At 36.8% G+C, this 26,266-nt stretch overlaps 1 protein-coding gene across 1 annotated transcript in view; it reads right to left on the bottom strand.

The window, feature by feature from the left end:
- The window catches only part of NEDD4 (NEDD4 E3 ubiquitin protein ligase), a 174,820-nt gene that overhangs the window by 131,750 nt on the left and 16,804 nt on the right, over nt 1–26,266 (bottom strand). The window contains exons 3-5 of the mRNA XM_060005929.1: nt 15,928–16,001; nt 8,325–8,403; nt 8,184–8,222 (exon numbers count right to left, since the gene is read on the bottom strand). Of these exons, the coding sequence (XP_059861912.1) occupies nt 8,184–8,222; nt 8,325–8,403; nt 15,928–16,001 (192 nt within the window). The remainder of the gene's footprint in view (nt 1–8,183; nt 8,223–8,324; nt 8,404–15,927; nt 16,002–26,266) is intronic.

Here is a 26,266-nt window from a genome sequence, read left to right as displayed (position 1 = left end):
TAATCAGAGAATATATTCTATAGAATCTCAAGCCTTTTAAACACATTCAGACTTGTTTTATGGCCCAATATATGGTCATCTTGGTGAATGTTCCATGGGCATATAAAAAGAACGTATATTCTTCAGGTTCAGGCATACTTTGTTTTATTGTGTTTCACAGATATTGCGTTTTTTACAAATTGAAAGTTTGTGGAAAACCTGTGTCAAGTGAGTTTACTGGTGCCATTTTTCCAACAGCACTTGCTCACTTTGTGTCGCTATGTCACTAACAATTCTCACAATATTTCAAAATTTCTCATTATTATTATATTATGATACCATTGTCATGGTATCTGTGATCAGTGATCTCTGATGTTACTATTGCAAAAAGATTATGACTCCCTGAAGGCTCAGATGATGGTTAGCATTTTTTAGCAATAAAAAGTTATTTTTAAATTAAGGTATGTATAGTGTTTTTAGACATAATGCTATTACACACTTAACAGACTACAGTATAGTGTAGACATAACTTTTATATGCACTGGGAAACCAAAAAAATTGTGTGACTCACTTTATTGTGGTGGTCTGGAACTGACTCCACAATATCTCTGAGGTATGCTGTATCAGATGTAGTGTTTTATACATGCCAAACAGTTTAAGTTGATTGATAGTGTTCTTCAAATCTTTTATGTACTTACTGGATTTTTGTTTTTTGGTCTAGTTGTTTTATCAAATATTGACAGAGGTGTGACAAAATCTTTATTCTGGATTTATTTCTCTAGTTAGTTCTGTCAATTTTTTCTTCAAAATTTTGAAGTTCTTCTATCAGGTGTATTCATAGGACTGTATGTCTTCTTGATGAATAAATGCTTTTATGATCATGAAATCTCTCTGGTAATACTCTTCATCCTGAAGTCTACTTCATTTAATAATAATACAGCCATATCAGGGTATTGTTTTGTTTGGCTTAGTGATGGTATACCTTTTCCTGTACTTTTACTTTTAACCTGTTTGTGTCTCTATACTCAAAATGTGTCTCCTGTAAACAGCATATAGTTGAATATTACTTTTTTGTAAGTATTGAGATGGTTTGCTTTATGGCTTGTTATCATCTATTTCTTTTCTATTTTTTTATTCTTCTTTTCTTCCCTTTCACCTTTTTAAAAAAATTATTAATCAAGTGTTTCTTGGTATGCCATTTTATTTCCTTTAATGGACCTTCACCTATAATATTTCATTTTAATTTCTTAGTGACAGCTCTAAGGATTACAATACGCATCCTTAAATGTCACAATTATAAGAGAGTTGAGCCACTTTAATCACTTTCGGATCTCTTTCAAGAGAACCTGCATAGCTGATTGGCAGCCACAGCTAATCATGTACCTTTGAATCTACCCTTTGGGTTCTCTTTGCTTTCTCTCAAAGACTGGGCACTCTTGCCCAACACAGGACTTCTCTAACAGACAACCTTTGCTGGGAAGCTCCCCATCAGTCTGGGCGAGACTTTCTCAGAACTGTGCTGCAGTGTGAGACTCTTCCTACCCAGTCCTTTCACCCCTCTCCTTGAGCAGGTGTTAAGCCTGCATCATGAGGAGAAGGCTCTTCCCATCTGTGTGTCTTCCCTGTCTGACCTTCACAGGTGCTTCCCCAATAAACCTCCTGCATATCTAATTCCATCTTGATGTCTGTTTCTTAGAGAGCCCAAACCAACACAGATGGTATGAGTAGTGGGGTGTTAGGACCAGCCCACACTCACTTGGCTGGCAAGGATCTCCCTATCCTTAGTAGAATGTAGGACATATATAGTCACTGGCAGAAGATGGTGGTCCAATTCCTTGCCTGTCAAGGATCTCCCCATCTTTAGCAGAATGTGGGACATATATAGTCGCTGGCAGAAGATGGTGGTCCAATTTCTAAAGACTTCTCCAGGGGTGTCCTAGGCAAATGTCCTGGTGGAGGGAGACACCCTTGACAGTTTGATGTATAACGCACTTGAAAGGTAAGGGAAGAACAATACCTACAAGGACAATGAAGTTGTCTAGTTTTTACTACTGATGACTTACAGAGAGACAATGAGAAAATAAGGGCAGTTAACAAAAGCAAAAGGTTAAATCTGAGAGACAGAGGGTCTCTTTGGTAATGTATAAAGAGGCCTGCACCTCCTGAAGTGGAAAAGAGGACAAAACTGAGGAGCAGTGTCGGAGTTGACAGAGCTTGCAGAGCTCAGAGACATTTAAATGCTCAGTCACTGTGGGTCTATTATGTTAATGTCAGGGCCCTGGCTGGGAAAACCTGGGATCCTGATGTGCAGGACAGGAGGATCTGGGTGGACGCTCCTGAGGATTTTCCTGGTTCCACAGGTCCCTGAACCCTCAGAGCTTGCAGAGTAGGGTATCTCATCCCTCTGTAATAAGAGCTGGCACTTCCCACATGCAGGATGACATTGCAGAAGCTGGTCCCCACACTCTCTCCTCAGGAGTTGCCCCCACTTCTCCCCTGGTTATCAAGATAATAATCAGTGTTAAATCCCGGCTGGGCCTGATACAGAACGAAAGCGATTACATTTGGAAGAAGCTTCAAGAATTAAACAGCATGTCCTGGCACGAGCCAGAGGAATATCTCTGGGACTACGATTGATCAAAGGGGCAGAAACATAAGACAGCATAAGCAAGAATTCATTGACATGGAGGCATCTTCTCAGGACAAGGGATTGAACATCCTGTCAAGGACCCCATGAGATGAGGCAAGGTTCCTGCTAGAGTGGCTCCTAGAAGTTGCCCTGGCATATGGTAGGGGAAGGAATAAAAAGGCCAAGGGAAGTTGGAATGCTAGAATTAGAAGAAAAAAAAATATATATATATATATAAAATATGAGGCCAAAATACCTACCAGATGCTTGTATTCCATGAGAGGGGAGGGAACCACAGTCATCAGGTGTGTGCTGGTAAGAGGGGCAGCAGCTTCACCCAGAAGTGCAGTAGTGGCTCTCGTCTGCATGCCAGGACTGATGGTGGGAGAGGTGGTCAAAGAGCTGGGCTCCTTAATAGCCATGCATGGGGATGAGCCTCCCCTTCTCCAGTAAGAGGCCGGCCAGTGACATTTCACTGCTAGAACCAAGGGGGCTACAATTATTGTAACGACCAGCCACGTAAGGGGGGCACTGAAGCTGACTTGACCTGTAGGGTATAGAGCATGGCGCCCCTAAGGGGCAAAATAGGCAGGTGATCAACAAAAGTGCTCCTTAACATCTACAATTACAAGAAGGAAGAATGCAGAAGCAGTGGCTAAGGACAATTGTCCCGATTAAAAAAGAAAAGTCACAATCCCTCATCCAGTTCCCCAACCTGAGCCAATTTTCAGATCCACAGTACATTGACTGAAGAAGTAACCTAGTCCATAGGAGGAAGGACTCTGCATCACTGTAGGAAATGTATATTGTAATGATTCCTCTCTTCCTCCCCCAAAAGGACTATGGCCACTTATTTGGGTGAGTGTATATTGGGGAGAAAGAATAATCAGACATATTGAGGACTGCTGGAAACAGAAACCCAAAGTGTCATTAGGTCTTCCATATTAAAGCAAGGACTTACAGAGAACAGAAAACAAATGGAGTCCTGTCTAACGTTCAGCTTACACCGAGTTCACTAGTTCTGTGGATCCACCCAGTAGTCATTTCCCTAGTTTTCAAGTGTACAATAGGGATTGATATAATGGAAGTTGGATCTCCTCACTACCACCACCACATTGAATCCGTGGCTTGTGGGATAGGAGCTATCATAGTGAGAAGGCCAAGTGGAAGCCTTTGAAACTGTCCTCCCTCTGGTGAAGATAGTAAATCTAAAACAATACTGACTAGATATGACAACAAAAGCACAAGGAATAAAAGAAAAGAGAAACTGAACATCATCAAAACTTAAAACTTTTGTGCTTCAAAGGATACCCTCAATAAATTCAAAAGACAACCCACAGAATGAGAGAAAATTTTTGCAAATCATGTATCTGACAAGGGACTTGTATCTAGAAATATAAAGAACTATGACAACTCAATAACAAAAAGACAAATAACCCAATTATAAAATGGGCAAAGGATCTGACTAGACATTTCTCTAAAGAAAATATACAACTGGAAAATAAGCTCATGAAAAGATGCACAACATCATTAGCCATCACGGAAATGCAGATCAAAACCACAATAAGATACCATTTCACACCCACTAGGAGGGCTGTAATAAAAAGTCAGATAATAACAAGTGTTGTCAAGCATGTGGAGAAGTGAGAACTCTCATACTCTGTTGGTGGGAATATCAAACGGTAAAGCCACTTTGGAAAACATTTTGGCAGTTTCTCATTCGATGCAGCAATCCCACTCCTAGGTATATATACTCCCCAAATGAAAATCTATGTCCACACAAAAACTTGCATCCAAATGTTCATAGCACCATTATTCATAATAGTTAAAAAGTGGAAACAACTCAGATGTCCAACTGATGCATGAATATAGCGTGGTTAACCATATAATGGAATATTATTTGGCAATAAAAAGAAATTAAGTACTGATACATGCTACAACATGGTTGAACCTTGAAAACATTACACTTAGTGAAAGAAGCCAGATACAAAGGACCACATATTATATCATTTATACGAAATGTCCAAAATAGGCAAATCTCTTTAAGAGGCTGAGAGTAGATTTGGACGTTGCCTGGGAAGAGGGGCAGACCCTGGGGGAAAATGAGAAGTGACAGATGGTGGGTCTGGGGTTTATTTTTGGGGTGATGAAAATGTTCTAAAATTGATTTTGGTGATGGTTGAACAACTCTGTGAATATACTAAAAACCACTGAATTGTACACTTTGAGTGGGTGAATTATATGTTATGTTAATTATATCTTAATAAAGCTGTTTAAAAAACAACAAAAATACTGCAACATAGTGGGAATGTCATAGATTTGTACCACCATTAAAGACCTAAAGGATATAAGAGTGGTTCCTATAATATGCTCATTTAATTCTCCAGTCTGGTCCCTACAGAAACCAGATAATAGCTTCAATCACCTGCTGGTTCCTGGATACAAGGAGTCCAAGTGCCCTGGCAGCAGGTATAGACTGTGGTTCAATGGAACCCTTGATATGTCCCCTAGAAAGAGAGTGCTCCCTCTGGGGACTTGGACCTCTAACTCAGCAGAGCCCACAGTTCTAGGGACAGGAAGCACACAGTCCTCCAGTGGGTCTTTGGAAATGATGGTAAGTGGGGCCCCTCCTACTTCTATTCCTTTGTTCCTGGACCGTGTATTCTTTCCATTGTGAACACAGCCTCATATTAGGTCTTTGGTTTAAATGATTAAACTGGCACCCCATCTTTACGGAGTATTGCCTCCATATTGGTGCTTCAGTTGTGTCTTCAGTAGGCCATTCCAGTGCTCTGTGAGGCTGCCTGCTTCTGGATGGCATGGTAGACGCTGTGACCAATGGATCCCATGGTCATGGGCCCATTCCTGCACCTCCTTCTCTGTGAACTGGGTCCCCTGGAAGGATGAAATGTTGCATGGATTCCATCCCTATGAACACAAATTCTGTAAGCCCCCAGATAATTGTGCTGCCTGAGGTTCTGCAGACAGGAAAGGCAAATCCACATCCACAGGTAATTTGAGGAAAAATTACTGGCCCTTTCAGAATGGAAGGCACCCAATTTAATAAACTTACCACAGAATGGCTATGATCATGAGGGCTAATGGTCTGCAGTTTTAATTTTCTTATAAAGTCTTTGGTCTGGTTTTGGTATCAGAGTAATGCTGGCCTCATGAATAAATTGGGAAATGTTCCTTCCTCTTCTAGTTTCAGTAAGACATTGCATAGAATTGGAATTATTTATTCATCAAATGTGTGGTAGAATTCAACGAGTGGATCTACCTGGGCTCAAAGTCTTCTTTGTTGGATGGTTTTTAACTTCAAATGCAATCTCTTTAAGAGATAAACTTTTCAGGTAATTTATTTCCTATTAAAGTTTTGATGGGATATGTCTTTAAAGGAATTGATCCATTTTATCTAAGTTATTGAATTTATGGGCACAGAATTGTTCATAATATCCCTTATTTTCCATTTAATGTCTGTTGGTTCTGTAATGATGCTACTTTCTAGTTTCTTCAGGTGGAACCTTAGATTAATGGTTCAAGACCTTTCTTCTTTTCTAATATAATTTAATGCTATATATTTTTCTCTAAGCATCACTTTAGCTGCATCCTACAAATTTTTTTTTTTTTTTTTTTTTTTTACTCAAGTACAGTTGATTTACAATGTTGTGTTAGTTTCTGGTGTACAGCAAAGTGATTCAGATATATATATATATTTTTTCTCTTTTTCATATTCTTTTACATTATGGTTTATTACAGGATACTAAATATAGTTCCCTGTGCTATGTAGTAGGACCTTGTTCTTTATCTGTTTTATATATAGTAGTTTGTATCTGCTAATCCCAAACTCCTAATTTATCCCTTCTCCACCCTCTTTCCCCTTTGGTAACCATAAGTTTGTTTTGTATGTCTTTGAATCTGTTTCTATTTTGTAAATAAGTTTGTTTATGTCATATTTTAGATTCCACATATAAATGATACCATATGGTATTTGTCTTTCTCTTTCTGACTTACTTCACTTAGTATGATAATCTCTAGGTCCATCCATGTTGCTGCAAATGGCATTATTTCATTCTCTTTTATGGCTGAGTAGTATTCCATTGTGTATATATATATATATATAACATCTTCTTTATCCATTTGATGCTGTATTTTTATTTCATTCTATTAAAATATCTTCTAATCCCTCTTGACAATTCTTATTTGACTCATGGATTACTTAGAAGTGTGTTGTTTAACTTCCAAATATTTGGGGATTTTTCAGATATTTTTGTGTTACTAATTTGTACTTTAATTCCATTATAATCAGAGACCATACTTTGCATGATTTAAATTCTTTTAATATTGTTGAGGTTTGGGTTTTGGCCCAGCATACTCAGTAAATATTCCATGTGCAATTTTAAAGACCATGTGTTCTGCTGCTGTTGGGTGGAAAGTCTATAAATGTCAATTAAATAAAACTGATTTGATCGTGTTGTTCAGGACTTCTGTATCTTTACTGAATTTTTTGTCTATTTATCCTACCAATTACTGAGAGAACAGCATTTAGTTTTCCAAGTATAATTCTCGTATTTTTCCTCAGCTTAGAATACCTTTATCACACTGTCATTCCTGAAGGATATTTTTGTTAGCTATAGAATTTGGAGTTGACTATTCTTTTTTCTTTGCTACCTTAATTACCCTGTTTCATCACAGTTTCTGATGAGAAATCCATAGTTAATATGAATCATTGTTCCCATATACATGTCATTGTCAGTTTGAGGGCCCTCCTGGGAACCTGAAATAAGTGCTGACTGGAGTTTGCTCTTATGGGATAGTGAGGTGGGGTGAGAAGGAAGGCAGGAATGTGACTGGAGGGTGTATAAGAAGAAATGTATCCACTTGTTGGTAGGCCTTCATCATCTCTTGCCTGGATCAGTGTGTTTAACAAAAGACTGGGGACCTCCCTGGTGGTACAGTGGTTAAGAACACGCCTGCCAATGCAGGGGACGTGGGTTCAATCCCTGGTCTGGGAAGGTCCTACATGCTGTGGAGCAATTAAGCCCATGCACCACAACTACTGAGCCTGCATGCCATAACTACTGAAGCCCACATGCCTAGAGCCCGTGCTTCACAACAAGAGAAGCCACCACAATGAGAAGCCTGTGCACTGCAACGAAGAGTAGCCCCCGCTCACCGCAACCAGAGAAAGCCTGTGTGCAGCAACAAACACCCAACACAGCCAAAAATAAATAAATAAATAAACAAATGACTGGAGAGACACAAATATTGCATCATCTTTAAAATCAAACTCTGCAAAATTCGAATAAGACTGTTCTCTAAATCAGAATTAAATTAGAATAAGATAATTCCAGGTTTACAATTATCCTTTACCTCTTCATTACCTTACATATGTTTTTCATAATAAGATAAATGGTTCCAGGGCCATGTCAAAATGGGGATACCTAGATTTAAGTCTTTTAAATTTTTACAAATTCTTACAAGATACATTTAAGAATACTGTAAGTGAGAACTTATCATTCTAACCTACTGAGAAAAATCTTTGTTGTTATAATGAAATAAAATGCATACTTACTCTGAATAATATTTCTTCATTCCATTTTGGATTCAAAGTCTAAAAGACAATAAACATATTATAACTAACTGTTCAATATTTTGTCATATAAAAATAAAACAAAGTATATTTTTGAAAAATTTGAATGCTGCTAAGTCTAACCTTTTTAATGGTTTTCGTTTGCACACTTGTAAAAACTCCATTCACTGGGTCATATAACGTCACTCTCACATAAGGATCACTGTTAAAATTAAAAAAAAAAAAGTTAATTGTTGCTTATTCCCAAACTCAGGTTACTCGAACTGTAAAAATCACAGAATTTTCCTTGTTAACAATTTCTACAATTACTTCCTACACTTAAAAGTAAGGGTTCCTTAGGCAGGGGTAAGTAATTATAGCAATCTTTGCATTTTGTTAAAAAGCTGAAATACCATGTTAGTGAAATAGACAAAGAATTAGAAAGAAAACCTTTTAATCACAATTTAATGATTTCCAACCTCTTCAGATTTTTGAAGTTTTGTTTTATCTTTATTACATGTCTTCCTCTTTTGGGTTAAGAAGGTTGATTCAATGATTCTCAAGAATAGCTTTGCAAGACCTCAGGTTGCTCCAAGTTATCTCATGGGTATAAACTCTTTTTACAAAATAAAGGCAAAGTGCTTCAGTTCAAAATAATTATATGACATGTAACCCCTTGTACAAAGAGACATGGAGAAGGAAAACCTTGTGATATTTAGGTTTGCAAAGCAAAAGACTTTAGACATTTTACTTGTCCACGGTCAAATTTCTCCCATTTCTCTTGGGGATCCCAAGTACCCACCATTCTCCACCACAAACTCCCTCCTCCCATTTCCTTATACAACCTTACCTTTTACTTTAATTGACAAAAATCAAAGTCATTGTAATACTCCCAACATCCTGGTATTTATCAGAGCCCATCTTACCCCTAACCTCAGTGATGCTGGTATTTCACCCAATCGCCCTTGTCCAGTTTCCTCCCTCTGGAACCTTACGTCATCTATTTTGATTTCTCCCTTTTATATCTCCAGCTTTTCTTTGACCTAGGTTTTTCCAGTCATAGAAATGTTATTAAACCCCCCCAACTCCTTGACTCTCCTTCCTGCCTCCAGCAAAGCAAACTAGATTTCTTTTCTTTCTGTCTCAAACTTTCCAAGAGAATAATCTGTAATAATAATAACAATTAACATTTATATAGCAATTACTCTGTGCCAGGCACTGTTCTAAACAATTTATATATATTAAATTTTGGAATCCTTATAACGACCTATGAGGTAGGTATAATTATTATCTCTATTTTACACAGAGAGGTAAGTCAACTCATCCCAGATCACACAGCTAGGAAGCAGAAAAGCAAGAACTGAAACTCAAGCACCTGGCTCCAGAGGCCCTGCGCTTAACCGTGATGGCATACGACCTCTCTTTCTTCATTTCCTCAACTCCCAGTGCTCTTCACAGCCCTATAATCTGGTTTCCACCTCTTTCCTTCAGATCCATTCCTTGAAAAGTCACCAATCTTGCTAAAACAATAGACACTTTCTAGGCACTTATTTTACTGGTCCTCTGTAGGTTTGATAATACTGACCATTTCCTCCTTGAAACTTATCTCGTTTAGCTTTCATGACACAAGTCCCTTCTGGTTCTCCCTTTTGTTCTCTCTACATATTTCCTTCACAATCTCATCCATAGTTTTAACAACTAACTACATCCTGTCAAATATAAATATAAAACATAAATATAAATATATATTCCTGATCTCGCCACCCAGCTAGACACTTCCACCTGGACAGTCCACAGACAATGTCTGTTCAAGAGTTTTGCCTATTTTTAATTGGTCATTTTATCATATTATTATTGAGTTGTAAGAGGTCTTTATATACTGTGAATTAAAGGCCTTTGTCAGATATATGTTTTGAAAACATTTTCTCCCAATCTGTGGCTTGCCTCCTTCCCTTCCTTAACTGTGTCTTTCAAACAACAAAAGTTTTTAATTCTGATGAAGTCTGTTTCAACATTTTTCTTTCTAAATTTTAGGTTCATATTTTTTGAGTTCCATTCAAGAAATCTTTGTGTAACTCAGTAGAGCAAATATTTTCTCCTATGTTTTCTTCTAGAAGTTTATTAATTTTAGCTCTTATTAATTTTCTATATTATGTGTGATAAGGAAAGAGCTTCATTTTGTTCCATATAGATAACCAGTTGTTCTAGTATCATGTACTTAAAAGACTATCCTTTCTGTTGAATTACCTTAATGCTTAAAGCAACTGACCATATACATGTATATGTGTATGTGTGTGGGGGTGTGTGTGTACTTCTACACTCTTTATTCTAGTCCACTGAACAACATATCTGTTCTCATGCCAATGCTACTTTGTCTTGATTACCTATAGCTGTATAAAAGTCTTGAAATTATGTAGCAAAAGTTCTCCACCTATGTTCTTCTTTTTCAAAATTGTTTTGGCTATTCTATGTCCTTTGACTTTCCATAACAATACTGGAATCAGCTTATCCATTTCTCAAAAAAAAAACATGGCTGGGATTTTGATTGGGATTGAGCCAAATCTATTTAATTTGGAGAGAAATACAACTCTAACAATAATGAATCTTCCAATCCATGAATATGAAAATATTTATTCATCGATTTAGATCTTCAGTTTTGCTCAGGAATGGTTTATAGTTTTCAGTGTACAGTGCTTGCAAATCTTTTGTTAAATTTATTTCTAAGTTTTAAATTTTTATATTATTGTAAACAGAGATTTTAAAAATTCATTTTCCAATTGTTAATTGATTGATAGGATATAACAATATGACTAATTTTGGTACACTGGCTTTGTATCTTGTGGCCTTATATTTTAGTTCTAGCAGCTTCTTTGAGATTCCTTAGGGTTTTCTATGTACATGATCAGACAGTCTACAAGTAAAAAGTTTCTTCCTTTTCAGTCTGCATTACTTTTATTTCTTTTCCTAGTCATATTACTTGGCTAGGACATCCAGTACAGTGTTGAACTGAATGTGAGCTTCTTATTCCTGAGTTTAAGTTTAAGCATTCAGACTGTCATCACTGGGCATGATATTAGCTATTGTCTTTCTCACGGAAAACCTTACTCATGTCTACAACTCCCATCTATCCCTAGTTTGCTAAGACTTTGTATCATGATTGGGTACTGAATTTTGTCAGATGCTTTTTTTGTTTTTATTGAAATGATCATGTTTTTCTTTTATTCTATTAATATCATATATTACATTGATTAATTTTCATATGTTAAACTAATTCTGCATTTTATTATTAGTTTGTTGAGAGTTTTTATCACAAAAGGGTGTTGAACGTTGACAAATGTACTTTCTACACCTATTGAAATGATCATGCATTTTTTTCCTTCTGTGCTATATTAATGTGATGATTTACAGTGGTTGACTTTTTTCAAATGTTGAACAAACCTTATATTCATAGGAAAAATCCCACCTGATCATATATTGCTATATATGGTTCAATATAGGGCTACTGAAGTTTTCTATTTCTTCTGTGATCAGTTTTGCTAATTTCTATCTTTCAAAGATTTTGTCTACTTCATTTAAGTTGTGCATGATTCTTTATTGGCATGAAGTTGTGCACAGTGTTCCCTTTCTGTCTTTTTCATTTCCATAGGGTCTATAGCAATGCCTCTGCTTTTGTTCCATTATGGTAATTTGTGCCTTCTCTCTTTTTTGCTCTTGATTGGTCTAGCTTGAAGTTTAAAATTTTTATTGATCCCTTCAAGGAATGAGCTTTTCATTTCAATGATTTTTTCCTATCATTGTCCATTTTCTATTTCACTAATTTCTGCCCTTATCATTATTTTCTTCCTTCTACTTACTTTGGAATTAATTTGCCCTTCTTTTTTCTGATTTCTTAATCTCAGAACTCAAGCCATTCAATTAGATCTTACTCCTTTACTAAGTTTAGATCTTACTCCTTTTATAAGTTAAACATTTTAAAACTATAAATTTTCCTCTAATACTTTAGCTGCATCTCACAAATTTTGATGTTGCTATATTTTAATTTCATTCAGTTCAAAATGTTTTCTAATTTATCTTTTGATTCCTTCTTTGACTTATAAACAAAACAAAGTGTATTGTTTTATTTCCAAATATTTGGGATGTTATTGGTTTTTAACTTAATTCCACTGTTATCAGAGAACATCTCCATATGATTTAAATCTTTTCTAAATTCTTGAGATTCGTCCTGTGGTCTTACACATCGCCTATATTGGTGAATGTACCATATGCCCTTGAAAATAATGTAAATTTTGCACTTGTTTGATTTACTGTTTTATTGCCCAGCATAATATGGCAGACAGACTCTAGGGTGGCTCCTTTTATCCCCACCTCCTAATGTTCATGCCTTTTGTGGTCCCCTCCTCGTAAATGCGGGAAGGATTGTGTATTCTAACCAATAATTATATCAAAAGTGACAAAATGTATGTGGTTACATTACAAAAGATTGTAACCCATCTTGCTAGGAGACTTTCTCTCCTATGATAGCTTTGAAGAAGCAAGCTGCTATCCTGTGAGCTGTCATATGAAGGCCATGTGACAAGAAACTTAGGATAGCCTCTGGCTGACAGCCAGCAAAAAACTGAAGCACTCAATCTGGCAGTCTGAAAGAATTGAATGCTGACAACAACCACATGAGCTTGGAAGTGTATGCTTCCCCAAACAAGCCTCAGATGAAACCATAGCCCTGGCCAATGCCTGACTGCAGATTTTCAAGACCTTGAAGCAGACGACCCAGTTAAACCATGCACAGACTCTGTGACCCACAGAAACTATGAAATCATAAATAATGTGTTCTTCTAAGCTGCTAAATTTGAGGTAATTATAGTTGTGCAGCAATCGATAAATAATGTGAATATACCATGTGCACTTGAAAAGAATGTGTATTTGGCGGTTGTTAGGAAGTGTTCTTTGCATCAAAGTTCATAACATTGTTCAACTTACTGTTCTTGTTTTTTTTTTTATCTTGTTTTATTAACTGCTGAGAGAGAGCTAATGTTTCCAACTATGATTGTGGAGTTTTTTCTCTCTCCCTCTAATTCTGTCAACTTTTGCTTCATATATTTTCAAGTTCTCTTGGCAGGAACATACAACTTTATGATTGTTTTATCTTCTTGATGAATTTATTCTTATATTGTTGTGAAATATCTGGAAATAATTTTTGTGTTGAAATCTCTTTTATCAGATATTAAAATATCCACTTCAGTCTTCACATGCTTGTTTGTATGGCTATGCATCCCTTCTCTTTCAACTTACCTGTGTCTTTATATTTTAAGTGCATCATTTATAGACAGCATTTAGTTGGGTCTTCTTTTTCAATCCATTCTAATAACTTCTACCTCATATTCACCTTAGTCCATTAATGTTTAATGTAATTATTGTTATGATTAGATTTAGGTGTATCAAATTATTACTAGTTTTCTATTCTTCCCTCTCCCCTTTCTCTCTCTCTCTCTTTTTTGATCATTTGTTCTTTTCCTGGCCTTTTGTTTAACTATTTTATTTTTTCAAGAATTTCATTTTAAAATTTCTATTGCTTTTTAATCTGTAATTCTTTACATTATTTTATTTATTTATTTTTATTTTTTTTGCGGTACACGGGCCTCTCACTGCTGTGGCCTCTCCCGTTGCGGAGCACAGGCTCTGGATGCGCAGGCTCAGCAGCCATGGCTCATGGGCCTAGCCGCTCCGTGGCATGTGGGATCTTCCCGGACCAGGGCATGAACCCGTGTCCCCTGCATCAGCAGGCGGACTCTCAACCACTGCGCCACCAGGGAAGCCCTACATTATTTTTTAGTGATTTATCTAGGTATTACAATATACATGCTTACTTTTTATTCCACTTACACTTAATATAGTAAACTCTACTAAAAAGGTTCATAATGCATACCATCCCTGTCCTTTATGCCATAGTTGTTATATGTATTCCAATACATATAACACAATACAATACAAAACAGTAAGTTGTGATATAAACAGGCATATGTTTTTTCTAAAAAATTATGATGAAAAGAGCAAAAAGTCTTTCACATGTTTCTAGATATTTACCATTTCTGATGCTCTTCATTCCTTTCTGAGGATCTGAATTTCCATCTTATATCTACCTCTTTAGCTGGGAGAATTTTCGTTAGCTTTTATTATAGTGCAGGTCTGCCAATGACAAAGTCTCATAGTTTTCTTTTATCTGAAAACGTTATTTTGTCATCATCCTGAAGAATATTTTCACTGAATATAGTACAGAACTCTAGATTGACAGCTATTCTATTGTTCCATTTTCTTCTGGCCTCCACAGTTTCTGGTGAGAAGTCAGTACTCAACTGATTTATAGGTCACTTGTATGTAATTTGTCATTTTCTGAGTTTCTTCTGTCAGAATTTTTCTTTATACTTTGTTTTCAACAGCTTGACTATTATGTGCCTCAGTGTGTTCTCAGTGTTTATCCTGCTTGGTGTTTTTTTGGTACTATAAACTTGTGTCATTCACCAAATTTGGAAAAAATTTCGCCATTATTTCTTCAAACAACATTTTGCCTCATTCTCTCTCCTCTATTTCTAGGACTCCAGGTACATGTATGTTAGACTGTTCAATATTATCTAACAAGTCCCTGAGGCTCTGTTCACTTAAAAATTTTTTTAAATCTTTGTTTCTCTCTCATCTCCGGTTGGGAAATCATTTCTATTGATCTATCTTTAAGTTCAATTAATTTTTCCTCGTCATCTCCATTCTGCTATTAATTTCATCCAAGAATTTTAATTTCAAATATTATATTTTTCAGTTCTAGAATTTTCATTTTTTATGGGTTCTATTTCATTCCTGAGATTTCCAATCTTTTGACTTATTGTGAGCATATTTTCTTTTCTCTACTGAGAATGTGTTTCGTTTTCCTGGCTTTTTATAAATTACATAGCTTTGGATTATATCTTAGACATTATAAATGTTAAATTGTGGAGACTGTGGATACTGTACTTTCTCTTTGATGAGAATTTGTTTGTTTTTATCATGTAATTAATTATCTTACTTGGACAAGAACCACAAGCTCTGTTTCTTGGGCAGCAACCCTGATCTCTGTTCAGATCTTTTGTCCTCCAATGAGTTGTTTTGAATCTGCTATCATGTGTGTGATTCAGGGTCAGCCAAAATGTCAGTGGACATAGTTTGGGAATTTCCTCTCCAGTTCTTTCCCTTCCAGAATCCCCACCATTGTCATGTTTTCTTCAGAGTAAGTCTTCTGATTTCCCAGGCTATGAATATTATAATTTTTCCATGTTCTGATTCCATGTGGCCTCAGACTAATTCCTAAAATTGGAGACTCACTCAGTACAACTCCACACCTCCAAACATGGACTCTCCACTAGACTCTCTACCTGCTCTGTTGGCTCTCCACTGCCTTTAACTTGCTGGTTTTTATAATATGTTCAGAGTTTATGGTTGTTATCTGCAAAAGGATTCGTCTGTTAGAATTCTACTGATTCTCAGAAACAGAACTCAAAAATGTATCTTATAACTACCACTCTCAGTTATACCTTTGCCTAAGTTCACAAACTCTGCAATTCAGATGTCAAGGAATTTAGTAAACCACCAACTAGAAACATTATTCTACCTCATAAAACAGCTTACTAATAATATTACTCAATTTTTCATCTAACCAAATTTGGAAAAAAACTAATTAATAAATACAAAGTTTTAAAATTACAACCCAACTTCTTACACTTACCTAGCTCCCAAGATATCCTTTTTGGCAAGGCCTATTCCAGCTATAACTTTTACCCTCACAATTCGGGAAGTTTCCTAAAATACAAAAATTTATATTTTATTTTCATATATTTATAACTTACTCAAGACACATTATCTTTATATATATGTGTGTGTATGTGTGTATATATATATATATATATATATATATATATCAAATAAGGTAACAGGATATTAAAATTAACTGGAAGAATCTTTTTCAGGAATTAATTTGATTAAAAGCTATATAAAGGAAAATAAAAACTATATTGTTATTTGTAATGACTTGATTATCTACAAAGAAAAGCCAAAAAAGCTAGAGCCAAATTGTTATAATGACTAAGAATTTATCATTGCTTCCAAGAAAATCTAAAGCCAAATTATTGGAACTGATATAGATTTATCATTGTTGCTAGGTACAGGATAACACAAAATTTAGAGTTCATAATCATTTGTAATAATTACTTAGGTAATTATTTTAAAAATCCCTTTCAGTAAACTATATATTAAATAAAACTATAATGTATTGATATTTTAATGTAGGAAACATTAAATTTCTTGGATATCATAATAGTATTATGAGGTTTTATATAAGAATGTCTTACTTTTTTTTTCTTTTTTTTGCGGTATGCGGGCCTCTCACTGTTGTGGCCTCTCCTGTTGCAGGGCACAGGCTCCAGACGCGCAGGCTCAGAGGCCATGGCTCACAGGCCGAGCCACTCTGTGGCATGTGGGATCTTCCCAGACTGGGGCACGAACCCGTGTCCCCTGCATCAGCAGGCGGACTCTCAACCACTGCGCCACCAAGGAAGCCCAAGAATGTCTTACTTTTAAGAGATACATATTTAAGTATTTAGGGACAAAGTAAGATAAAGTCTGCAATTTACTCTTAAATGGCTCAGCAAACAAAAAGTTGAACATGAGCGTATGTGTGTGTGTATGGAAATAAAAGGAATAAGCAAAATGTAACCAATTTATGGATCTAGCTGATGGGTAATCAAGTGTTCATTATACTATTCTTTTTATTGTCTCATAGATATGAAATTTTTCAAATAAAAAGGTGAGTAAAAAAATACTATAAAACAGAATACACATTTTAAAAATTCACAAGTAAGCAAAACTGTTAGATACATTGAAATAAAATTAATAAAAGTCAAAAACCTTTATGGATAAAATTTGTAAATTATCGAAGAAAATAAGAAAAATATAAATAAATGAAGAAATTCACTGTGTTCATGGAAGTAAATATTTAATATTATTATCTGTTTTCTCCAAAGTAAATTATAAATTCAATACAATTTCAACTCCCCTCCTTGAATTATTTCATAGATCTTAACAAATGATTCTAAAATTCATAGGGAAAAGTGAGAATGAGTAAAGAGGTAAACTGTAGCATTTGATCACTATCTTATACTATATCTAAAAACAAATTGCAGATACATCAAATTCTAAAAGTGAAAAAGAAAACTTTAAAAATTTCATAAGATACTTTAGAATATTTCTGACATTGGAGTAGGAAAGGATTAAAAAAATACAAACTCTAATGGAAAAAATTGTTAGATTTGACACTAAAATTATGTTTATATATTTCATATGGAAAAAGATGCCATGAACAAAATGAAAAGACAAGGGGACACACGGGGTGGAAATATCTAAAATATATACACCATGGACAAATTATGATTATCCAGATTATATAAAGAACTCCTAAAAGCCACTAAGTGAAGTTTAAACAACATAATACAAGAAATCATAGAGAATGGCCAATAAACACATAAAAAGATCCTCAATTTCACCAGTAATAAAAGAGACCTCTAGTGTAAGTGCTGCCAAAGCAAGCACAAGAGAGAACTCTAATACACTGTTGGTGGGGGTATAAACTGAAGAATAACTTTGAAGAGATATTTGGCAATATCTACTAAAAGTTCTAAATCAATAACCCAGGAATTGCACTTTTAGATATAACCCCTAGATAAACTCTCACTCATGTACACAAGGCCATAAGTACAACAGTATTCACAGTAGCATTTATAAGATCAACAAATGTGAAATAAATGTTGCCCAGCAGAGAGCAATCTAACTGATTTTATTCTAAAATTATTCCATCAGCCAGATGAATGGGAAGAAAATGTGGTACACACACACGCACGCGCACACGCGCGCACACACACACACACACACACACACACACACAATGGAATACTACTCAGCCATAAAAAAGAACGAAAATTTGCCATTTGCAGCAACATGGGTGGACTTGCAGGGCATTATGCTAAGTGAAATGAGTCACACAGAGAAAGAAAAATACTGTTTGATATCACTTATATGTGGAATCTTAAAAAATACAACAAACTACTGAATAAAACAAAAAAGAAGCAGACAGATATAGAGAACAAACTAGTGGTTACCAGTGGGGAGAGGCAGGGAGGGGCAATATAAGAGTGTGGGGCACCAACTATTGGGTGTAAGATAGGCTCAAGGATGTATTGTACATCATGGGGAATATAGCCAATATTCTGTAATAACTAAATGGAAAGTAACCTTTTAAAACTGCATAAAAATTTTAAAAAATAATAAAATTATTCCATCAGCAAGTAGTAGGTCATATTCCTTTCTGAGGAGAGATCTGGGTGGGGGAAAATATACATATCATAGGGTATTTATTTCAATCTTCTTCCATTTCTAAATACTTAGACCCACCCTTATTCCTGGAGGTTTCATTGAATAAATATGATAACAGAAATATTCTATCAGCTTCAAAACTCAGATGACAAATTCAGATAACACAAAAATCCTTGACTAGAGATGCTAGATATTTTATAACTTTCCTCCATCACCAAATATAATTAAATATACAGCTGATCTTGCAAGTAAGAAGAGAAATCCTCAAGTATCAGAAATAAAGATAGAATTGAAAATCAGAGAGGAAAACATAAACTGAAATTTCAGTTTTCTGTGGGAACTGATTTCCAAAAATCTGAAGAGATTTACAGAACTACCATTTTTTTCCTGTAAGGTCATTGAATAATTAGGCCAATTAAAATATTCTATTGGCCCTACAGCTGAATTCTCCTATACCAGTTGACTGGAAAGTGGCTATACTTTATAGCAAGACTGATTCTGAAAATCAGAAATCTTTTCTCTGATGACTTAATAAGTAAAATGTTTTTCAAGTGGTAAAGTATAATCAAAGGTGCCCTCAGCAAATAATCTTACCTTTTCTAAGTGCAGACAAGTGTTTATAATTTGTACATGACCTTAATTGAGGAAAGAAATGATCATACCTCTCTAAAAAAGTTAATCCATATTTGTGGAGCTCCTGACTTAAAATCATCCGTGTTAGCCTCTACTGAAACTATCCCCCAGAAGTCTCCGGAAGAAAAATGTAGCAAGCATTAACTAAAAACAATTCCAGGGGATGATAACTTGCAGTCACAGATACATTCAACTTTTACACTTTATCCTTGCATTTCCCACCACAAAGATGAGAACTACTTACTTTAGATGCTGTGTGGTTAAATGATGTAAAGCTACAGTGATTTAAGATTCTTTCATAAAATTAAATAAGAAATGCCGCTTACTTGCATTCATTTAACTTCATTTTAGAAATTTATGATAGAAAATTGTCCAAACAGCTCTCTTCAATCACATCCATAAGCAGAGATCACATCTCACATCATCTTTGAAAATGAAGGAGAACATGTATGTTGCAACTAGAGACCAAACTCTTAAGTACTTTTAGAATCATGATATTAAAAGTATTATTAACAGAATTCTGGATAGTACCCAAATGAGTAAAAAAGAAACAAAAATGAAACATCTTTTCCTTAATCAAAAAAGAGACATTATCCTCAAGCAGATCAGGGCTCTTCACTAAAGCTGGAATCTTCCCCTTCCACTCACAAGACAGCTTTACTGACTTTTGGAAGCAAAATAGAAAGGTTGTAAATTGCAGGCAAAGATGTGTCATTTTCAGCCAAAAACAAAAACCAAGGAAGTTCATTAGCAGGAAACATTCACTGAAAGAAATTCTAGAGGATGTACTTCAGGCAGAAAAAAAGTTATCACAGATGGAAAGTCAGAGGGGCAGGAAGAAATGAAGAAATAACAAGCAAAAAAAATGTTAACTGCATGAGGAAAAAAATTATTAAAAAAATAGCAATGTTAATGATGATAATGATGATGACGATGATGTGTGTATGCTCACACAGGCATTTAGTGAGTTTCCATTCCACTTGGGATCCAATACAAAATCCTTAAGAAATGGCCTTCAGGCCCTGCCTGACTGGGTTCTGCTCTCCTCTCCTCTACAGATTCACCTCCTGATACCATCCCTCTCTCTCCAACACTCTAGCCTTCTTTATGTTCCACTCCATTTCATCTTATACACATGCAGTTCTATTTACCTAGAAGGCTTTTTTCCTCTACTGCCTGGCTAACTCCTATCCATCCTTAGTCTACTTCCTCAGCTTTTCCTCATACTCTCTCCCCTCCTCCAGATAAGATTAATTCTTTTCTTTCCTGTTATATATTTTTATCTTCCACTCCTTTTCCTTCAAAACATTTATAAAACATTGATGTGTGATTATATATTTAATGGCCCTCTCTCCCTCTACGCTGTAAATTCAGTAAAGTCTGCTGTCCATCGTTATAGCCTCATAGCCTGACTCAAACACCTTACATATAGTAAGAGTTCAACAAATATTTGTCAAGCAAATACAGAATTCAAGCACTTCATAGGTCCACCTAAAAGCTACAAGAACAAAAAAAAAAAGACAGAAGATCTGGAAGAACAGAGGAACAATTACAAGTTAATTTTGTACATGTTCCATTCATCATCTTGCTGAGAAAGAATCTCTTCTGTTACATTCTTTCATTTGAGCAACTATGTGCAGTAGGACAGAGGAAAGACCATGTCTTTGTTACAAAAGAGTTCTGGGTTTCGATCCCAGATCTGCTACCTACTGAGATAAGTCCTTGAGCAAGTCGCAATCTCAGATTTCCTGTCTGTAAAATGGGGAGAGCATTACCTAGTTTTGCAGGACTGTTATGACAATTACAGCCAAAGCATTGAGAACACAGAACCTGGAGCCCAGCATAGAGCAAGCATTCAATTAAAGGCAGCTATGATTATATTTCAATTGACTCTTTTACTCTGAAAGAGGAGATCTTCATTAAGGAATCCATATGCACTAACATGATTGTTTGTTCACATTACTCTCTTCATTGCCCCAACATGGCTCACACGACAGAAGCCAGACATTTGGGTCAGGCCAGGAGGTTATGTTGAGCTACAGACATATTTATTCCATAAAAGTCTTATCAAACCCTTTTACCATTTGTCTGTGCTGTGTCTTCCTCCTGTCATTTATCTGCAGACCTCTTAGCCTTACATTCATTTATCCTCTTAAAACTTCAACAGGATTGAGATGGGAACCAGACTAAATAGAAGCTTCAAGAAGGAAGAGGTCAGTAACATCGATTCAGTAGAACAGTGGGTTTAGCAATTCGAATCAGCAATCTTACATGTCTCCAGGTGCTGTAGAATATTCTTAACAACAGACATAGCTAGGAGACAGGCAAATCAGCTGAATTAAATATCCTGCTCTGCATTAAAAGGCTCATAAACCATGATCAAGTGGGGTTTACCCCAGGAAGGAAAGGATTCTTCAGTATACAGAAATCAAACAATGTGATATACCATATTAACAAACTGAAGGATAAAAAACATATGATCATCTCAATAGATGAAGAAAAAGCTTTCAACAAAATTCAACACCATTTATGATAAAAAAAACTCTCCAGAAAGTAGGCATAGAGTGAATTTATCTCAATATAATAAAGGTCATATATGACAAATCCACAGCCAACATCATTCTCAAAGGTGAAAAGCTGAAACCATTTCCACTAAGATCAGGAACAAGACAAGGATGCCCACTCTCACCACTATTATTCAACACAGTTCTGGAAGTTTCAGCTACAGCAATCAGAGATGAAAAAGAAATAAAAGGAATCCAAATCGGAAAAGAAGTAAAACTGTCACTGTTTGCAGATGACATGATACTATACATAGAGAATCCTAAAGATGCCACCAGAAAACTACTAGAGCTAATCAATGAATTTGGTAAAGTAGCAGGATACAAAATTTATGCACAGAAATCTCTTGCGTTCCTATACACTACTGATGAAAAATCTGAAAGAGAAATTAAGGAAACACTCCCATTTACCATTGCAACAAAAAGAATAAAATAGCTAGGAATAAACCTACCTAAGGAGACAAAAGACCTGTATGCAGAAAACTATGAGACACTGATGAAAGAAATTAAAGATGACACAAACAGATGGAGAGATATACCATGTTCTTGGATTGGAAGAATCAACATTGTGAAAATGACTATACTACCCAAAGCAATGTACAGATTCAGTGCAATCCCTATCAAACTGCCAATGGCATTTTTCACAGAACTGGAACAAAAAATTTCACAATTTGTATGGAAACACAAAAGACCCAGAATAACCAAAGCAATTTTGAGAAAGAAATATGGAGCTGGAGGAATCAGGCTCCCTGACTTCAGACTATACTACAAAGCTACAGTAATCAAGACAGTATGGTACTGACACAAAAACAGAAATATAGATCAATGGAACAGGATAGAAAGCCCAGAGATAAACCCACACACATATGGTCACCTTATCTTTGATAAAGGAGGGAAGAATACACAATGGAGAAAAGACAGCCTCTTCAATAAGTGGTGCTAGGAAAACTGTACAGCTACATGTAAAAGAATGAAATTAGAACACTCCCTAACACCGTATACAAAAATAAACTCAAAAAAGGGCTTCCCTGGTGGTGCAGTGGTTGAGAGTCTGCCTGCCAATGCAGGGGACACGGGTTCGTGCCCCGGTCCAGGAAGATCCCACATGCCGTGGAGCGGCTGGGCCCGTGAGCCATGGCCGCTGAGCCTGCGCGTCTGGAGCCTGTGCTCCGCAATGGGAGAGGCCACAACAGTAAGAGGCCAGCGTACCGCAAAAAACAAACAAACAAACAAACTCAAAATGGATTAAAGACCTAAATGTAAGGCTAGATACTATAAAACTCTTACAGGAAAACATAGGCAGAACACTCCATGACATAAACCACAGCAAGATCCTTTTTGACCCACCTTCTAGAGAAATGGAAATAAAAACAAAAGTAAACAAATAGGACCTAATGAAACTTAAAAGCTTTTGCACAGCCAAGGAAAACATAAACAAGATGAAAAGAAAATCCTCAGCATGGGAGAAAAATTTGCAAATGAAACAACTGACAAAGGATTAATCTCCAAAATATACAAGCAGCTCATGCAGCTCAATATCAAAAAAAACAACCCAATCAAAAAAATCAGCCATAAAAAGAAACGAAATTGAGTTATTTCTAGTGAGGTGGATGGACCTAGAGTCTATCATACAGAGTGAAGTCAGAAAGAGAAAAACAAATACCGTATGCTAACATATATATATGGAATTAAAAAAAAAAAGGTTCTGGGCTTCCCTGGTGGCGCAGTGGTTGAGAGTCCACCTGCCGATGCAGGGGACGTGGGTTCGTGCCCCGGTGCAGGAAGATTCCACATGCCGAGGAGCGGCTGGGCCCGTGAGCCATGGTCGCTGAGCCTGCGCGTCCGGACCGCAACGGTAGAGGCCACAACAGTAAGAGGCCCGTGTACAGCAAAAAAAATAAATAAAACAACAACAAAAAAGGTTCTGAAGAACCTAGGGTCAGGACAGGAATAAAGATGCAGATGTAGAGAACGGACTTGAGGACACAGGGATGGGGAAGGGTAAGCTGGGATGAAGTGACAGAGTGGCATGGACATATATACACTACCAAATGTAAAATAGATAGCTAGTGGGAAGCAGCCGCATAGCACAGGGAGATCAGTTCATGCTTTGTGACCACCTAGAGGGGTGGGATAGGGAGGGTGGGAGGGAGGATCTAGAGGGAGGGGATATGGCGATATATGTATACGTATAGCTGATTCACTGTTATAAAGCAGATACTAACGCAATTATACTCCAATAAAGATGTGAAAAAAAAAATCCTGCTCTGAAAGATGTGAAAAACTTATGCCAGATAATCTGTAAGTGACAGGGCCAGAATTACAACCTAGTCAAATTCCATTTTTTATACCCCTGCTCACCCTAAGCAATGTATTTAAAAGGTGCCTCTGAGATTCTATTCCTATATGACATATGAATTGCTAATAGTTAGCTGTTAAAAAAGACTGTAGTCCTTTTTCCTCTTCTCTTCCTGGTGCAGAGGAGGCCATGGCAGGCCTGACGCAGAGTTTGGGGGAAGCAGGGAGTTTCATGGAGATGCACAGTCAGCATGCCCACCTGCATGGGGCACTGAGGCAAAGAGGGAGGTGTCATACAGAGAGGCTTCAGGAGCATGCCCACTGGCATGGGACTCAGAGGAGAGGAGGAGAGTGTTGCATAGACATACACAGCAGTACTCCCACTGGCACCCAAGGATGCAGGGAGCTGAAAGTGGGGTGCAGAAGTGCAGACAGAGGAGATACCTGCATGACTGGGAAACTAGTTACACCGAAAACATAAGTAAATGGACTGAGCACATAAGTAAATGTATTGAGAATAATGAAACTCAGCGTTTTCATTTTTAGAGGAGGTACTTATGACTAGCAAGAACCCTGAAGTACAATATTAGATTTGAATTGGAGATACTTACATGAATTAATGATTTTTAGATATATGAATAGAGATTGATACAGAAATAGCTATAGATTCATGTGTTGACTTATATACGTATATATGTGTGGCACACACATACATTTCAGCTCTCTCTGCTGAGACGGCTGAAGAGCAATGGCATCCAGTAGCACTGAGCACAGTGAGCACACAGATCTTGGCTTCTAAAAACCATTTCCTACTAAAAGTAATCAGTGTTTCTAGGAGAAACACTGCTCTCAGACAGTGCCGGGCCAGGCGAAATACAAGAGGATCTTGGAACATCTGCTGCCAAAAAAGTAATGAAGAGCTCAAAAGAATGATGCGGACTTGTCACAAGAACATAGGAACCTCCCTGCAAGGGCTTCCACTGGCCAAACTGAAATAATATGAGCCATAAAAAATTTAAGGATAGAAATTAATTACAACCCATTGAATAGGGTGGGATTCTACAAGTCCATGCTGATACAAATAAATAAATAAATGGATAAACAAATGGCCAAGAAAGGGAAGGCTCTTCTTAACACAGAATGCCAATTAATAAAAATGGAAATAGGGCTTCCCTGGTGGCGCAGTGGTTGAGGGTCCGCCTGCCGATGCAGGGGACGCGGGTTCGTGCCCTGGTCTGGGAAGATCCCACATGCCGCGGAGCGGCTGGGCCCGTGAGCCATGGCCGCTGAGCCTGCGCATCCGGAGCCGGAGCCTGTGCTCCGCAGCGGCGGAGGCCACAGCGGTGAGAGGTCCGCGTACCGCAAAAAAAAAAAAAAAAAAAAAAAACCCACAAAAAAAATGGAAATAAAAAATAGTAGCATTTGTTTCAGGGGGAAGTCATCATCGACGGGTAGTAAAACTAGTGGATGGAGATCTGACGAATGAGGGATAGGATACTAGCATAATCTTTGAATATGTCCCCACAAAATACCAGTCAATTATAAAGGGAAAAACGGTGAAAATACCAAGAAGAAACCTGGCAGACACTAAAATTACCAAGTGATCAAGGTTATCACCCACAGTCATGAGACAAGCCAAAATCATGTACCCCTGATATGATACACTGAGAAGAACACAGTATCATCTCTGTGATTCCTGCCCCAAAAGTGTGGCCTTGACATGATCATGAGGAAACAGTAAACAGATCCAGGTTGAGAAACATCAATAGGTTATACAGCCTGTACTCCTTACAACTGTTAAGGATAAGAAAGACTGAGGAACTGATACAAAGTACATGCAACATACACTCCTAGATGGGATCTTGAACCGTGAAGGAAGAAGAGAAATTATTAGAACACTGGTCAAAGATTGAATGGGATCTATGGATTGGATGGTAGTGTTGTAACACTTGACTTCCTGGCTTAGAGGGCTGGATGGCTGTTATGCAGGAAAGCATTCTTGTTTTAGGAAAATACACACTAGAGTATTTAGTGGTGATGGGGAATCGTGTCTGCAGATTGCCCTCAAATGGTTCCAAAAACACTAATGAAAATGGCAAAAAAAAAAAAAAAAAAGGGTTATGTAACAACTGTGGTGAAATATCAACAGTTGGAGAATCTGCTTTAGGAGGATTTGGAGTTCTTCGTACTGTACTTCCAACTTTTCTG

The sequence above is a fragment of the Delphinus delphis genome, chromosome 2, assembly GCF_949987515.2.
Source record: "Delphinus delphis chromosome 2, mDelDel1.2, whole genome shotgun sequence".
Classification (NCBI taxonomy): Eukaryota; Metazoa; Chordata; class Mammalia; order Artiodactyla; family Delphinidae; genus Delphinus; species Delphinus delphis.
The sequence above is the reverse complement of the archived record's forward strand: the minus strand, read 5'-3'. Positions and strand labels throughout refer to the sequence as shown.